Genomic DNA, 16,875 nt, shown 5'->3' on the forward strand with positions numbered 1-16,875 from the left:
TGTTATAAATGTTGAGTAGGGGTCCCCAGCATGTAGAAACTGATGTTATAAATGTTGAGTAGGGGTCCCCAGCATGTAGAAACTGATGTTATAAATGTTGAGTAGGGGTCCCCAGCATGTAGAAACTGCCGGATGCTAACTTGCATATGTTGGGCAATTTTCATAATTGGCATAATATGTGACCATACCATTAACAACCTATAGAAGGCAAAATATTCAAAATTGCCCACTTGGCCGTTTTTAGCCCAATGAGTGTTTATTTTGCAAAACTAATGCCTGGAATGGATTCAGCGTCATGAAAACTCCCTCGTTTGACACATCACATGCTACATAAAGCATGATGAAACTTTGAATATTTTGCCTTCTATAGGTTGTAATTGGTATGGTCACATATTATGCCCAACATTATGCAAGTTAGCATCCGGCAGTTTCTACATGCTGGGGACCCCTACTCGACATTTATAACATCAGTTTTTACATGCTGGGGACCCCTACTCGACATTTATAACATCAGTTTCTACATGCTAGGGACCCCTACTCGACAATTATAACATCAGTTTCTACATGCTGGGGACCCCTACTCAACATTTATAACATCAGTTTCTACATGCTGGGGACCCCTACTCGACATTTATAACATCAGTTTCTACATGCTGGGGACCCATACTAAACATTTATAACATCAGTTTATACATGCTGGGGACCCCTACTCGACATTTATAACATCAGTTTCTACATGCTGGGGACCCCCTACTCAACATTTATAACATCAGTTTCTACATGCTGGGGACCCCTACTCAACATTTATAACATCAGTTTCTACATGCTGGGGACCCCTACTCAACATTTATAACATCAGTTTCTACATGCTGGGGACCCCCTACTCAACATTTATAACATCAGTTTCTACATGCTGGGGACCCCTACTCAACATTTATAACATCAGTTTCTACATGCTGGGGACCCCCTACTCAACATTTATAACATCAGTTTCTACATGCTGGGGACCCCTACTCGACATTTATAACATCAGTTTCTACATGCTGGGGACCCCTACTCGACAATTATAACATCAGTTTCTACATGCTGGGGACCCCCTACTCAACATTTATAACATCAGTTTCTACATGCTGGGGACCCCTACTCAACATTTATAACATCAGTTTCTACATGCTGGGGACCCCTACTCAACATTTATAACATCAGTTTCTACATGCTGGGGACCCCTACTCGACATTTATAACATCAGTTTCTACATGCTGGGGACCCATACTCAACATTTATAACATCAGTTTATACATGCTGGGGACCCCTACTCAACATTTATAACATCAGTTTCTACATGCTGGGGACCCCTACTCAACATTTATAACATCAGTTTCTACATGCTGGGGACCCCCTACTCAACATTTATAACATCAGTTTATACATGCTGGGGACCCATACTCAACATTTATAACATCAGTTTATACATGCTGGGGACCCCTACTCAACATTTATAATATCAGTTTCTACATGCTGGGGACCCCTACTAAACATTTATAACATCAGTTTATACATGCTGGGGACCCATACTAAACATTTATAACATCAGTTTCTACATGCTGGGGACCCCTACTCAACATTTATAACATCAGTTTCTACATGCTGGGGACCCCTACTAAACATTTATATCATCAGTTTCTACATGCTGGGGACCCCTACTCAACATTTATAACATCAGTTTCTACATGCTGGGGACCCATACTAAACATTTATAACATCAGTTTCTACATGCTGGGGACCCCTACTCAACATTTATAACATCAGTTTCTACATGCTGGGGACCCCTACTCAACATTTATAACCTCAGTTTCTACATGCTGGGGACCCATACTAAACATTTATAACATCAGTTTCTACATGCTGGGGACCCCTACTCAACATTTATAACATCAGTTTATACATGCTGGGGACCCATACTAAACATTTATAACATCAGTTTCTACATGCTGGGGACCCCTACTCAACATTTATAACATCAGTTTATACATGCTGGGGACCCCTACTCAACATTTATAACATCAGTTTCTACATGCTGGGGACCCCTACTCAACATGTATAACATCAGTTTCTACATGCTGGGGACCCCTACTAAACATTTATAACATCAGTTTCTACATGCTGGGGACCCATACTCAACATTTATAACATCAGTTTCTACATGCTGGGGACCCCTACTCAACATTTATAACATCAGTTTCTACATGCTGGGTACCCCTACTCAACATTTATAACATCAGTTTCTACATGCTGGGGACCCATACTCAACATTTATAACATCAGTTTCTACATGCTGGGGACCCATACTAAACATTTATAACATCAGTTTCTACATGCTGGGGACCCATACTCAACATTTATAACATCAGTTTCTACATGCTGGGGACCCCTACTCAACATTTATAACATCACTTTCTACATGCTGGGCACCCCTACTCAACATTTATAACATCAGTTTCTACATGCTGGGGACCCATACTCAACATTTATAACATCAGTTTCTACATGCTGGGGACCCATACTAAACATTTATAACATCAGTTTCTACATGCTGGGGACCCCTACTCAACATTTATAACATCAGTTTCTACATGCTGGGGACCCCTACTAAACATTTATAACATCAGTTTCTACATGCTGGGGACCCATACTAAACATTTATAACATCAGTTTCTACATGCTGGGGACCCATACTAAACATTTATAACATCAGTTTCTACATGCTGGGGACCCCTACTCAACATTTATAACATAATACCTTGGTGTAGTCAACATGTCTGGGTTCACAATGGGGCTCTATGGGCTGGCTACTAGACTATCAAAAAAAGGGGGACCCTTGAACAGTAAACAGTTTGAGAATCTCTGATATGAAATATACTGTATTATGTATCATGTTCATTGCATAACATTCCAGCCCTCACATGCTAGTGTCATGACTCGTGGTGCTGACCAGGTACAGTAACGTTGCGTTCAGACCTGAAGCGAACGGCCGCCTGTTATCTTCGTAACCTGACTTTCGCCAGATGGAAGACGCCATGTTTCACAACCGACTTCCATCTGGAATCGCGGTAGCCCAATCGCTGAAGAAGGCGGGCCCTTTCTTTTTACATTTTTTTTCAAGCTACCGTAATTGCCGGACTATAAAGTGCACCTGAAATGTGAAATGTTTTGGCTGTTTGAACTGACTCTGCAATGGTGAAAAAAAAACAAAAAAACATTTGCAAAGAAATAGGAACTAGTTTTGCTGCTCATAAATTATATAGTAGCAGGAATTAAGTTAAATGTATTGAACTGAACCGTCTCGGGGAGAACGAGCAGGTCTATTTGGTTACTATCCCCAAAGTTACAAATAAAATGAGTAAAACGATTGAAGCGACTGGAAGCAAATCTATATCTTCAGGTTTGAACGCACCTTAAAGGAGAATTCCATGCTAGAAGGCTTACTTACCTTTTATTTGTAGTTGTTACGTCCCCACCAAAGAGGTCCAGGTGTTATTTGTAGTTGTTACATCCCCACCAAAGAGGTCCAGGTGTTATTTGTAGTTGTTACGTCCCCACCAAAGAGGTCCAGGTGTTATTTGTAGTTGTTACGTCCCCACCAAAGAGGTCCAGGTGTTATTTGTAGTTGTTACGTCTCCACCAAAGAGGTCCAGGTGTTATTTGTAGTTGTTACGTCTCCACCAAAGAGGTCCAGGTGTTGTTTTGTGCAAAAGTGCATCATTGGCTATTTCCCCTAATATACTGTAAGCCCTCAAGGAATTGCATTGCATTGCATTGAATTGAATGGGGCATTGGGGTGTTGTGCTAATTCGCTTATTCTCATCACTTAAAAATCAATTTTTTTGTATATATCCTCTCTTCATAATGTAAATAGTATCCCAAGCGGCACACTTTACTACTTATTTTGATGGAAATAAGTGAATTAGCACAAAAACCCAACTCCCATTGAGGGCTTATATTGGGGGGGGAAATGGCCAATAATGCACTTTTGCACAAAATTACACCTGGACCTCTTTGGTCAATGGTTTGGGGATGTAACGACAACAAATAAAGGTAAGAAAGCCTTCTAGCATGGAGTTCTCCTTTAACTGTTTCCAATGTGTCTGTCCATGTCTGGCTGTTCATTCATCTCTGGCTCCTCCTCCACCTGTCTGTGTTCATGTCTGGCTCCTCCTCCACCTGTCTGTGTCTCCGTTCATTCATGTCTGGCCCCGCCTCCACCTGTCTGTGTCTCCATTCATTCATGTATGGCCCCGCCTCCACCTGTCTGTGTCTCTGTTCATTCCTTTAGGCCCAGTGTTTGGAAACCAAGATCATTTTGTTGGCCTGGCTTTGTTTTTGGACTCCTTCCGCAATGACCTCCATGGGATGGATGTAAGTGTGTCCGGAGTGTGTGTGTGTGTGTGTGTGTGTGCACGTGCGTGCGTGCATGCGCACGTTAGCCGTTCTCCGAAGCCAATCACTTGTTCTCTTCGCAGGGCCTGTGTTTTCCAACAACGATCTGTTGTTCCACGGGCTGGCCGTATTTATAGACACTTATTCTAACGACGACGACACCGACGTGAGTCCTCGCTCGTGATCTATTTGTGTGTATATATATATATATATATATATATATATATTGTTGTCAGTATATATATATATATATATATATATATATATATATATGCATATCACCTTGTACTAGTTATTTCATTTAATTAATTAATTTAACCCATTCTGACCTGAGATCAGATTCTAAAAATGTCTGTTTGAAAATGACAGTTTTCTGAAAAAGCCATGTTTCTATGTCAGTCGTTCTTCGATTTTTCAAAAAATAGCAGACCTACAAGCTCGTTATGAGCTTGAGCTATGAGCTTGTAGATCTGCTATTTTTCAATAGCTAAAGCACGACATGATGCTAACACCAAAATGGGTTAATTAATTTAATATTTATCCATCTGATCTAAATCTAAGTCATTGACAGTTTTTGTGTGTTTTCTCTTCACTCCGGTTGGGCATGCTGTCAGTAAAAGGTTTACTCTGGTTGTCAGTAAAAGGTTTACTCTGGTTGTCAGTAAAAGGTTTACTCTGGTTGTCAGTAGAAGGTTTAATCTGGTTGTCAGTAAAAGGTTTACTCTGGTTGTCAGTAGAAGGTTTAATCTGGTTGTCAGTAGAAGGTTTACTCTGGTTGTCAGTGAAAGGTTTAATCTGGTTGTCAGTAAAAGGTTTACTCTGGTTGTCAGTAGAAAGGTTTACTCTGGTTGTCAGTAAAAGGTTTACTCTGGTTGTCAGTGAAAGGTTTACTCTGGTTGTCAGTGAAAGGTTTACTCTGGTTGTCAGTAGAAGGTTTACTCTGGTTGTCAGTAAAAGGTTTACTCTGGTTGTCAGTGAAAGGTTTACTCTGGTTGTCAGTGAAAGGTTTACTCTGGTTGTCAGTAGAAGGTTTACTCTGGTTGTCAGTAGAAGGTTTACTCTGGTTGTCAGTAGAAGGTTTATTCTGGTTGTCAGTAAAAGGTTTACTCTGGTTGTCAGTAGAAGGTTTACTCTGGTTGTCAGTGAAAGGTTTACTCTGGTTGTCAGTAGAAGGTTTACTCTGGTTGTCAGTAGAAGGTTTACTCTGGTTGTCAGTAAAAGGTTTACTCTGGTTGTCAGTAGAAGGTTTACTCTGGTTGTCAGTAAAAGGTTTACTCTGGTTGTCAGTAGAAGGTTTACTCTGGTTGTCAGTGAAAGGTTTACTCTGGTTGTCAGTAGAAGGTTTACTCTGGTTGTCAGTAGAAGGTTTACTCTGGTTGTCAGTAAAAGGTTTACTCTGGTTGTCAGTGAAAGGTTTACTCTGGTTGTCAGTGAAAGGTTTACTCTGGTTGTCAGTAGAAGGTTTACTCTGGTTGTCAGTAGAAGGTTTACTCTGGTTGTCAGTAGAAGGTTTACTCTGGTTGTCAGTAGAAGGTTTACTCTGGTTGTCAGTAAAAGGTTTACTCTGGTTGTCAGTGAAAGGTTTACTCTGGTTGTCAGTGAAAGGTTTACTCTGGTTGTCAGTAGAAGGTTTACTCTGGTTGTCAGTGAAAGGTTTACTCTGGTTGTCAGTGAAAGGTTTACTCTGGTTGTCAGTAGAAGGTTTACTCTGGTTGTCAGTAGAAGGTTTACTCTGGTTGTCAGTAAAAGGTTTACTCTGGTTGTCAGTAGAAGGTTTACTCTGGTTGTCAGTAAAAGGTTTACTCTGGTTGTCAGTAGAAGGTTTACTCTGGTTGTCAGTAGAAGGTTTACTCTGGTTGTCAGTAAAAGGTTTACTCTGGTTGTCAGTAGAAGGTTTACTCTGGTTGTCAGTAAAAGGTTTACTCTGGTTGTCAGTGAAAGGTTTACTCTGGTTGTCAGTAAAAGGTTTACTCTGGTTGTCAGTAGAAGGTTTACTCTGGTTGTCAGTAGAAGGTTTACTCTGGTTGTCAGTAGAAGGTTTACTCTGGTTGTCAGTAGAAGGTTTACTCTGGTTGTCAGTGAAAGGTTTACTCTGGTTGTCAGTGAAAGGTTTACTCTGGTTGTCAGTAGAAGGTTTACTCTGGTTGTCAGTAGAAGGTTTACTCTGGTTGTCAGTAGAAGGTTTACTCTGGTTGTCAGTGAAAGGTTTACTCTGGTTGTCAGTAGAAGGTTTACTCTGGTTGTCAGTAGAAGGTTTACTCTGGTTGTCAGTAAAAGTGAGCATGCTTGATCTTTCTCCCTTCCAACTCACCCACAGCTACATGACCGTAGCAATAGTTCATCACAGGCCAACCGATCGAGGGCCACACTGAGGGCCACACTGAGGGCCACACTGAGGGCCACACTGAGGGCCACACTGAGGGCCACACGAGGGCCAGACTGCCAGCGATGCGAGCCCAACCGTGACATCTCGTTTAGAATACATTGTTTTTCAACAAGACGGTCCTGACGTATACAGCGACGCCGTCCACCCCTCCTATCCCCCCCCCACATTTTATTGGTTGAGATTAGGGATGTCGGGGGGGTAACCGTCTAGCCGGTTAGCCGACCGTTAAGAAATAACAGAGTGTGCTTATCAGCTTTACGGTTTAATTTGCATAATAATAAATGCGTTTTCTGATCTTAAATCCCTTTTATTTTAGATCGTTTTTTTTAGTAATAGTACAACATAAACATTACAGAGACTGTAGTTGTCACTGTACAATACTTTAAAACAGTTGTCATGTTGCACACATGCCTAAAATTGCTGTTATTTGCGTCACACTCCAGGCTGCATGAACAGCGCTGCTCGGGCGCTGTTTTCTGCCCCCTCAATGTCCCAAAGTTCTCTGTTGTACTTCAATGGCTATAGTTACAACGGTAGCTTTGCGGTAGTCAAAACTAAAAGCGATTGACAGCAACACAACATGTCGACCGTATCAATGCAGAGACCTACTTGGCATTATTAAATCCATTATTGGCCATTTGGCCTGGAGGGAGAACGTTTACAGCCGCTGTCGCTTCCTCCTCAACCTCCTCCTCCAATCCGTCTCCCCACACTGGCACGGCTTACGGCTATCACGTTAGCCATGTGCTATCCATGTTTGAGGGTTATCTCGTCAGCGAAAAGTCAACAAACAGGTTTTTTCCCCCTTTAAAATAATGAAAAGGCAGAAATGCCTAATAAAATAATATATGCTAAAAAAAGACAGAAGAAAAGAAAATGCTATAAATAAACCTTTTCGAGTGGTGCAAGCCACTGCCTGGCTGGCTGGCTGGCTGGGTATGAGCATGAAAACAGCATGGTTGTTTTTCACCACCTGTGCGCAACCTAACACACACACAAACACACACGCACATTATTAACTGTATATTATGATTATTTCGTGTGTGCCAGTACAGTGACAGTACAGTACAGTACAGTAGAGGGTACAGTAGAGGGACCGGCACACAGTAACTCTGTCATTTCTCAACCGTTTCGGACACGGGGCGGCTCGCCGGAACCGGCCCGGCCCCCTGGGCGCGTTCCTGGGGGTCACTTCCCGTCACACGGGTGTAATTTTTTTTACTATACCGAAACCGTGGCCTCCGTACCGAGGTTCGAACCGAACCGTGGTCTAACTGAACCGTTGCACCCCTAGTTGCCACTATAGAAAAAAACAAGCTAAAACCCCTCCCTCTCTCTCTCCCTTCTGTTTGCGGTTGCCACTATAGCAAAAAAACAAGCTAACCCCTCCCTCTCTCTCTCCCTTCTGTTTGCGGTTGCCACTATAGCAAAAAACAAGCTAAAACCCCTCCCTCTCTCTCCCTTCTTTTTGCGGTTGCCACTATAGCAAAAAACAAGCTAAAACCCCTCCCTCTCTCTCCCTTCTGTTTACGGTTGCCACTATAGCAAAAAACAAGCTAAAACCCCTCCCTCTCTCTCTCCCTTCTGTTTGCGGTTGCCACTATAGCAAAAAACAAGCTAAAACCCCTCCCTCTCTCTCTCCCTTCTGTTTGTGGTTGCCACTATAGCAAAAAACAAGCTAAAACCCCTCCCTCTCTCTCTCCCTTCTGTTTGTGGTTGCCACTATAGCAAAAAACAAGCTAAAACCCCTCCCTCTCTCTCTCCCTTCTGTTTGTGGTTGCCACTATAGCAAAAAACAAGCTAAAACCCCTCCCTCTCTCTCTCCCTTCTGTTTGTGGTTGCCACTATAGCAAAAAACAAGCTAAAACCCCTCCCTCTCTCTCTCCCTTCTGTTTGTGGTTGCCACTATAGCAAAAAACAAGCTAACCCCTCCCTCTCTCTCCCTTCTGTTTGCGGTTGCCACTATAGCAAAAAACAAGCTAAAACCCCTCCCTCTCTCTCTCCCTTCTGTTTGCGGTTGCCACTATAGCAAAAAACAAGCTAAAACCCCTCCCTCTCTCTCCCTTCTGTTTGCGGTTGCCAGTTGCCACTATAGCAAAAAACAAGCTAAAACCCCTCCCTCTCTCTCCCTTCTGTTTGTAGTTGCCACTATAGCAAAAAACAAGCTAAAACCCCTCCCTCTCTCTCTCCCTTCTGTTTGTAGTTGCCACTATAGCAAAAAACAAGCTAACCCCTCCCTCTCTCTCCCTTCTGTTTGCGGTTGCCACTATAGCAAAAAACAAGCTAACCCCTCCCTCTCTCTCCCTTCTATAGCGGACGTTTCCGTACATCTCGGCCATGGTGAACAACGGCACGGTGGGCTACGACCACGGCAAAGATGGCCGCTCCTCGGAGCTGGGCGGGTGCTCGGCGGAGATCAGGAACAAGGAGCACGACACGTACCTCGCCATCCGCTACTCCAAAGGACGACTTACCGTATGTACAGTAGCATCTAGACCCCAGGACCATTCTAATGACTTACCGTACAGTACCGTCTGGACCCCAGGACCATTCTAATGACTTACCGTACAGTACCGTCTGGACCCCAGGACCATTCTAATGACTTACCGTACAGTACCGTCTGGACCCCAGGACCATTCTAATGACTTACCGTACAGTACCGTCTGGACCCCAGGACCATTCTAATGACTTACCGTACAGTACCGTCTAGACCCCAGGACCATTCTAATGACTTACCGTACAGTACCGTCTAGACCCCAGGACCATTCTAATGACTTACCGTACAGTACCGTCTGGACCCCAGGACCATTCTAATGACTTACCGTACAGTACCGTCTGGACCCCAGGACCATTCTAATGACTTACCGTACAGTACCGTCTGGACCCCAGGACCATTCTAATGACTTACCGTACAGTACCGTCTAGACCCCAGGACCATTCTAACGACTTACCGTACAGTAGCATCTAGACCCCAGGACCATTCTAATGACTTACCGTACAGTACCGTCTAGACCCCAGGACCATTCTAATGACTTACCGTACAGTACCGTCTAGACCCCAGGACCATTCTAAGGACTTACCGTACAGTACCGTCTGGACCCCAGGACCATTCTAATGACTTACCGTACAGTACCGTCTGGACCCCAGGACCATTCTAATGACTTACCGTACAGTACCGTCTGGACCCCAGGACCATTCTAATGACTTACCGTACAGTACCGTCTGGACCCCAGGACCATTCTAATGACTTACCGTACAGTACCGTCTAGACCCCAGGACCATTCTAATGACTTACCGTACAGTTCCGTCTAGACCCCAGGACCATTCTAATGACTTACCGTACAGTACCGTCTGGACCCCAGGACCATTCTAATGACTTACCGTACAGTACCGTCTGGACCCCAGGACCATTCTAATGACTTACCGTACAGTACCGTCTGGACCCCAGGACTATTCTAATGACTTACCGTACAGTACCGTCTGGACCCCAGGACCATTCTAATGACTTACCGTACAGTACCGTCTGGACCCCAGGACCATTCTAATGACTTACCGTACAGTACCGTCTAGACCCCAGGAGACTGACACGGGAGTGGATTTCCACTCCTGTCCTGTCCCACTCGCACAGAAGAAATCCTGTCCTGTCCCAATCCTGGAACAGGGTAAAAAACTAAAAAATCCTGTCCTGTCCCACTCCTGTAGAATGACTCCTGATCCCATCCCGCTCCCACTCGAGATGACTCCCACTCCCATCCCGCTCCTGTTTTTGTTTTTTTTTACTACTGGATTATTGGTATGTGTAGTTCTTTTGACTTGCTAACGCAAGTCAAAAGAGCGTTGTCTCACTGAAAGATGACTACAAATATGGGTGCTTCTGTTCTTTTGGTTGGCGCCACGACCAGCTGAAAATGATCATTCCCGCTCCTGCACGCTCCCGTTGACTTTCATTCCCGTCCCGTCCCGATCACGGGATTAATAAAAATGTTAATCCCATCCCACGGGATTCCCGCGGGAATCGCGTGACCCACGGGAATCCCGACAAAATGTCACTCTCTAGTCTAGACCCCAGGACCATTCTACAAATGGTTTCTCATCCTGAAAAAGCCCATGTTCCTACTATGTCAGGTGATGAACCTTTTTCATGTCGAGGACCCCCAGAATAATCTTTCATGCCCGAAACACTGATTTGAGTTAAAAAACCTTTCGCTCTGGAAGGACCTGAAAATAGCTGTTCAGCGACGCTCCCCGTCTAACCAGACAGAGCTTGAGAGGATCTGCAGAGAAGAAGGGGGGGGGGAAATACCCCAAATTCAAGTGTGCCAAGCTTGTAGGATCATTCCCAAAAAGGCTTAAGGCTGTAATTGCTGCCAAAGGTGCCTCAACTTATAGTACTAAGTCAAGAGTGTGAAAACTGGAACTTATGTTCCAGTTTCTTATTTTTAATAAATTAACAAAATATTTGAAAGCTTTTTTCACTTCATCATTATGGGGTATTGTGTGTAGATTGATGAGGAAAAAAACGAATTTAATCCATTTTTTAAATGAGGTAAATGTGGTAAAAGTGAAGGTGTGAATACTTTCCGGAGGCACTGTATATTCAATTATTTTCACAAATTTTCAAAAATGGCAATGTTGACACTGACACGGTTATTGATGTGATATAGTTATATAGTGATACAGTACTTTATTGTCAGTTCACACTCAAATGTATCTTGCGACACAGCAGCCAAGTATGCAGAAACACATATATACACACACACATTTCGCACAGAACAAAACGTGTGTGTGTGTGTGTGTGTGTGTGTGTGTGTGTGTGTGTGTGTGTGTGTGTGTGTGTGTGTGTGTGTGTGTGTGTGTGTGTGTGTGTGTGTGTGTGTGTGTGTGTGTGTGTGTGTGTGTGTGTGTGTGTGTGTGTGTGTGTGTGTGTGTCTCTCTCTCTCCTTGACAGCCCATATGTCCTATCTGATTGCATTAAACATTGTTAAACTCACTTTGCCACTCAATTTGCCATTCACTTTATGCATGCGCATACCCTCTGTAAAAAGTAATTTTACACTTGGTTGCATGCTGAAAATAGCAGATCTACAAGCTCACAACGCGTCGCAGTGTGCCGCGTTGTGAGCTTGTAGATCTGCTATTTTCAGCAATTGTAAAAATCAGCAGTTGCGACGGCATCAAGGCCCCCCCCCCCCCAAAATACATTTTAGTTCGACTAAAATCTGATGATATTTATAGTCGACCAAAACTTAGACTTAACACTAAAACATTCCGGGTGACTAAAACTATTCCAAGAGACTATGACTAAAATAAAATAAATTGCTGTCAAAATCAACACTGCTGTGCGACTTCCCCAAACAGGTGATGGTCGACGTGGAGGACAAGAACGAGTGGAGGGAGTGCATCGACATCGGGGGCGTTCGACTCCCAACGGGTTATTTCTTTGGCGCCTCTGCAGCGACCGGCGATCTTTCTGGTAGGAGGGGAAATGCAGAGATGTCCGGGAGACACACACACACACACACACACACACACACAGAGAGAGAGCCTGCACCGCTCGGTTCACACAGTTGTGATTACTTGTCTTTCCAGACAACCACGACGTCATCTCCATGAAGATGTACCAGCTCATGGTGGAGCACACCCCAGAGGAGGAGAGCCAAGACTGGACCAAGATTGAACCCAGCGTCAGCCTCTTCAAGTCCCCCAAAGGTAATGTGGACAAAGTCATGGTCAAAGGTATCGAAGGCTGCACCATGTGGACAAAGTCATGGTCAAAGGTATCGAAGGCTGCACCATGTGGACAAAGTCATGGTCAAAGGTATCGAAGGCTGCACCATGTGGACAAAGTCATGGTCAAAGGTATCGAAGGCTGCACCATGTGGACAAAGTCATGGTCAAAGGTATCGAAGGCTGGGGGCACGTTGGCACAGTTGGTAGTGCTGTCGCCTCACAGCTAGAAGGTCCTGGTTTCGATTCCCGCTCGGGGCGCTGTGGGTGCTGGCGGCGTGTTTCCTCCTCCACGTCATCAGTGCCCATACCCGAGGCGGGGTTGGCGAAAGGGCCTTTGTGTGGAGTTTGCATGTTCTCCCCGTGTCCCCTAGGGTAGGTACCCTCACAAAAACGTGCAGTAATCCTGGTCACTAAACTGCCTCCCCCTGGCCAGCCGGGACGCCTGATGGAGGGGAAAGGAACTGGTTGGAATAACGTGTTCCTTCCACGCGCTACGTCCAACCAGGGAAACTCCCCCCTGTCAGGTGTAAAGGAACAACTTGGACACTCAGGCATGAAGGAAGCATGAGTTCAAGTCCGTTGCTCTCCCCTTGTCCCCCATATATGGGGACTAGGTTGGTGGAGGGTGTGTAGAGCCCAGGATCACATTAGATCATTGACACAGGGGTGAAAAATGGGTTACAAAATCGTGGGATAAAAAAAAATATATATATTAAAAAAAAAGGTATCAAAGGCTGCACCATGTGGACAAAGTCATGGTCAAAGGGCACCTACGGACGGCTGCAATTCGAAACTGGCCCCCGTAAAATCTGAATCACCACCCACCCCCTTTCTCCTCACTGTATATATTTCTTTTCCCTTTTTTTACCTCCTTTATGATGAATTCCTGTTCCGTTCCTTGACTATATAGAAGTGTCTTTATTCGTACGTCTCTAAATGTTTTGATGAATTGGGGTTCCCTGAAAACAACATGTTTTCAGATGTAGGTAATTATTTCTGGGGGTTGGAGAACGACGTTTATTCAGAAAACTGTCAGGATTTAGATGACCTTTTGTAGAATCTTTTGGGCCGATTCATACTCCTATTTTCCGCTGTTTCGGCGCTGTAGTGCCGAAATGATTTTGGCTCGTCAGAAAATGTCAGTAGCACCGAAGAGCCCCCCCCCCGAACCTCAAATGACGTCACATTGTAGGCTCTACAGAGCCAAATGACGTCACATTGGAGGCTCTACAGAGCCAAATGACGTCACATTGTAGGCTCTACAGAGCCAAATGACATCACATTGTAGGCTCTACAGAGCCAAATGACGTCACATTGTAGTCTCTACAGAGCCAAATGACGTCACATTGTAGGCTCTACAGAGCCAAATGACGTCACATTGTAGGCTCTACAGAGCCAAATGACGTCACATTGTAGGCTCTACAGAGCCAAATGACGTCACATTGTAGGCTCTACAGAGCCAAATGACGTCACATTGTAGGCTCTACAGAGCCAAATGACGTCACATTGTAGGCTCTACAGAGCCAAATGACGTCACATTGTAGGCTCTACAGAGCCAAATGACGTCACATTGTAGGCTCTACAGAGCCAAATGACGTCACATTGTAGGCTCTACAGAGCCAAATGACATCACATTGTAGGCTCTACAGAGCCAAATGACGTCACATTGTAGGCTCTACAGCGCCGAACCGACTTTTATTCGCCCAAACTCTTCTCCCTTCTGGCTCCAAAACTGTGGAATGCACTTCCCATTGCAGTCAGAACTGCAGCATCACTCCCAATCTTCCGCCGTAGTCTGAAAACCCACCTTTTCAGACTCCATGATGGCCCATAGCACTTAACCCTAGCACCTTAGATAGCATTTCTGTAGACTTAGATAGCATTTGATACAGACTTATAGCATGTTATGTAGACAGCACTATAATTGCATTGTATGTAGTCATAGCACGCCATAGTACATATGTATAGCATAGTAGTAAATATGTATAGTTTCACTATATAGATATTCCACTGTTACTTTCTTAGCTTACGCATGTTTCATGATAAATACTTTTATGTGATGTATTCCCATGCTTTTTTGTTATTGCTTAATGTAAGTCGCTCTGGATTAAGAGCGTCTGCTAAATGCCTAAATTGTAAATTGTATTGGGCTCTAAAGTAGGAGTATGAATCGGCCCTTTCTCAGGTCTAAAATGGGTCAAACTCTGCCTCCTCCTCCTCTCTCCTCCTCTCTCTCACAGACAACATCGACGATCCCACGGGGAACTTCCGGGGAACGCCGCTCACCGGCTGGAAGGTGTTCCTCCTCCTGCTGTGCGCTCTGCTGGGCATCGTGGTGTGTGCGGTGGTGGGCGCCGTGGTCTTCCAGAAGAGGCAGGAACGCAACAAGAGATTTTACTGAAGAGAGAGAGAGAGAGAGAGAGAGAGGAGAGGTATTATTCCTCGTGACACAAACTACACAGATTCACTGCACTCCCTCAGGACCCCTTTTCCCACCCGCTCCGTTCCCCAACGGGAACCGGTTCAGTTCTTATAATGTCCATGAGCCAGAGCTCCCAAAATTGGAACGTCGATTATGAATTGAGTGTAAAAGCAAAACCATTACCTAATATTAACCCATTCTGAACGGGAAACCCATTTTGGTGTCCGCGTCATGTTATGCTTTAGCTATTGAAAAATAGCAGATCTACAAGCTCATAGCGCGCCACCGAGTGGCGCGCTACGAGCTTGTAGGTCTGCTATTTTTTGAAAAATCGAAGAACGACTGACATTTATTTGTAATCTGATCTCAGGTCAGAATGGGTTAATCAGACCAGTGTGTGCCCAGTGGAAACCTCGTATGAATCTGATCTCAGGTCAGAATGGGTTAAATTGTTATCGCCGTGAAACTTCCCCAGTTGATTACGTACACGAAGACAATGATTTATTGTATTACAAATGTATTTTTCCATTATATAGGAAAATATGCAAAAAATAGAAAATAATGAGAAAGCTACTACTGTGGGAGGGCTATCGTATATTCATTTACGTATATTGATCCTATAAACAATTTAATATAGGTATTGTTTAGCCCACTCAATTCATAATTAACGGTACAATTTTGGAGCTCTGGCTCATGGACCAAAGAACCAAAAAGAACTGAACCGGTTCCCGTTGGGAACCAACCGGTAGGAAAAATGGGTCTCGTTGTGATGATTTTCATTCTTTCTTTTTTTTTATTTTCCCTAGAGATTGTACAAATGTTTGTATCGTTGAAGCACTGCATTGAGAGTTATGGGCTGGTCATACCAAGCATGATAACTAAATATATATATTTTAACCGCTTAAACCCTCTGGAGCAGTTCAAATTAAATGAGCATTAAAATGATCGCAATGTAAGCTATAGCAATGTATAAAGTCAACTTTTTTTTAGTAGATTATTTCCGGGTCATGGCTTTCAGAGTAAAAGCGCTGAGACAACTCTGGCACACCAGAGCTCCTATTTTGAAGCACTGATTGTGTTTTAATGGCATTTCTATTTCTGGGACCCCAATGTATAATGTAAAATCAAAGATAATTTAACTCCCATAGTGTCCCATAAGGGTCCATTTGGTTCCTAATTATCATTTAGCTGGGGACCCCCTGGAACTCTCTTCAAGGACCCCTAGTGGTCCCCGGGGCCCCACTAACCCTTTTCACATCGAGGGCCATTATGTATTCTGCATTTGAGCCACGGAACCACCATTTGACGATATTTAGTGCCTTCAGACCCAAAGCGAAAGAATGATGTCCACATGGATCCATGCTGTGTTGACGTTGGCGCCATTAGGAGAGATAACGGGCAAATAAATGTTGATCAAAATAACAATTCTTCTACATTCTCTGATTGTGTCAGACGTCTTGTAAATGCAGATATTTAACCCATTCTGAACGGGAACCCATTTTGGTGTTGGCATCATGTCGTGCTTTAGCTATTGAAAAAATAGCAGATCTACAAGCTCATAGCGCGCCACCGAGTGGCGCGCTACGAGCTTGTAGGTCTGCTATTTTTGAAAAAATCGAAGAACGACTGACATTTTTTTTTAGAATCTGATCTCAGGTCAGAATGGGTTATAATCAGACCAGTGTGTGTCCAGTGGAAACCTCGTATGAATCTGATCTCAGGTCAGAATGGGTTAACAATAATGTAACATGAATAATTGACAGTGTGCCACTGTTTGAGAACCGCTGCTCTGTAACCTGGACCGCTTTGTCCGCCCGCCCGCCCGCCCGCCTACGACAGATCTCTAAAAAAAAACAGGCGATCTACAAGCTCACAACGCGTCCCGCGGCGTGTTGTGAGC

The 16,875-nt window shown here is 44.1% G+C and overlaps 1 protein-coding gene across 1 annotated transcript in view; it reads left to right on the plus strand.

Annotated features, from left to right (window-relative positions):
- The window catches only part of lman2 (lectin, mannose-binding 2), a 29,660-nt gene extending 13,133 nt beyond the window's left edge, over positions 1-16,527 (plus strand). The window contains exons 4-8 of the mRNA XM_083786074.1: positions 4,334-4,416; positions 9,137-9,298; positions 12,182-12,296; positions 12,413-12,532; positions 14,794-16,527. Of these exons, the coding sequence (XP_083642200.1) occupies positions 4,334-4,416; positions 9,137-9,298; positions 12,182-12,296; positions 12,413-12,532; positions 14,794-14,954 (641 nt within the window). The 3' untranslated portion in view covers positions 14,955-16,527. The remainder of the gene's footprint in view (positions 1-4,333; positions 4,417-9,136; positions 9,299-12,181; positions 12,297-12,412; positions 12,533-14,793) is intronic.
- Positions 16,528-16,875: the final 348 nt, after the last annotated feature.

Source organism: Protomyctophum parallelum (assembly GCF_964188405.1).
Source record: "Protomyctophum parallelum genome assembly, chromosome: 16".
In the NCBI taxonomy this organism is placed as follows: domain Eukaryota; kingdom Metazoa; phylum Chordata; class Actinopteri; order Myctophiformes; family Myctophidae; genus Protomyctophum; species Protomyctophum parallelum.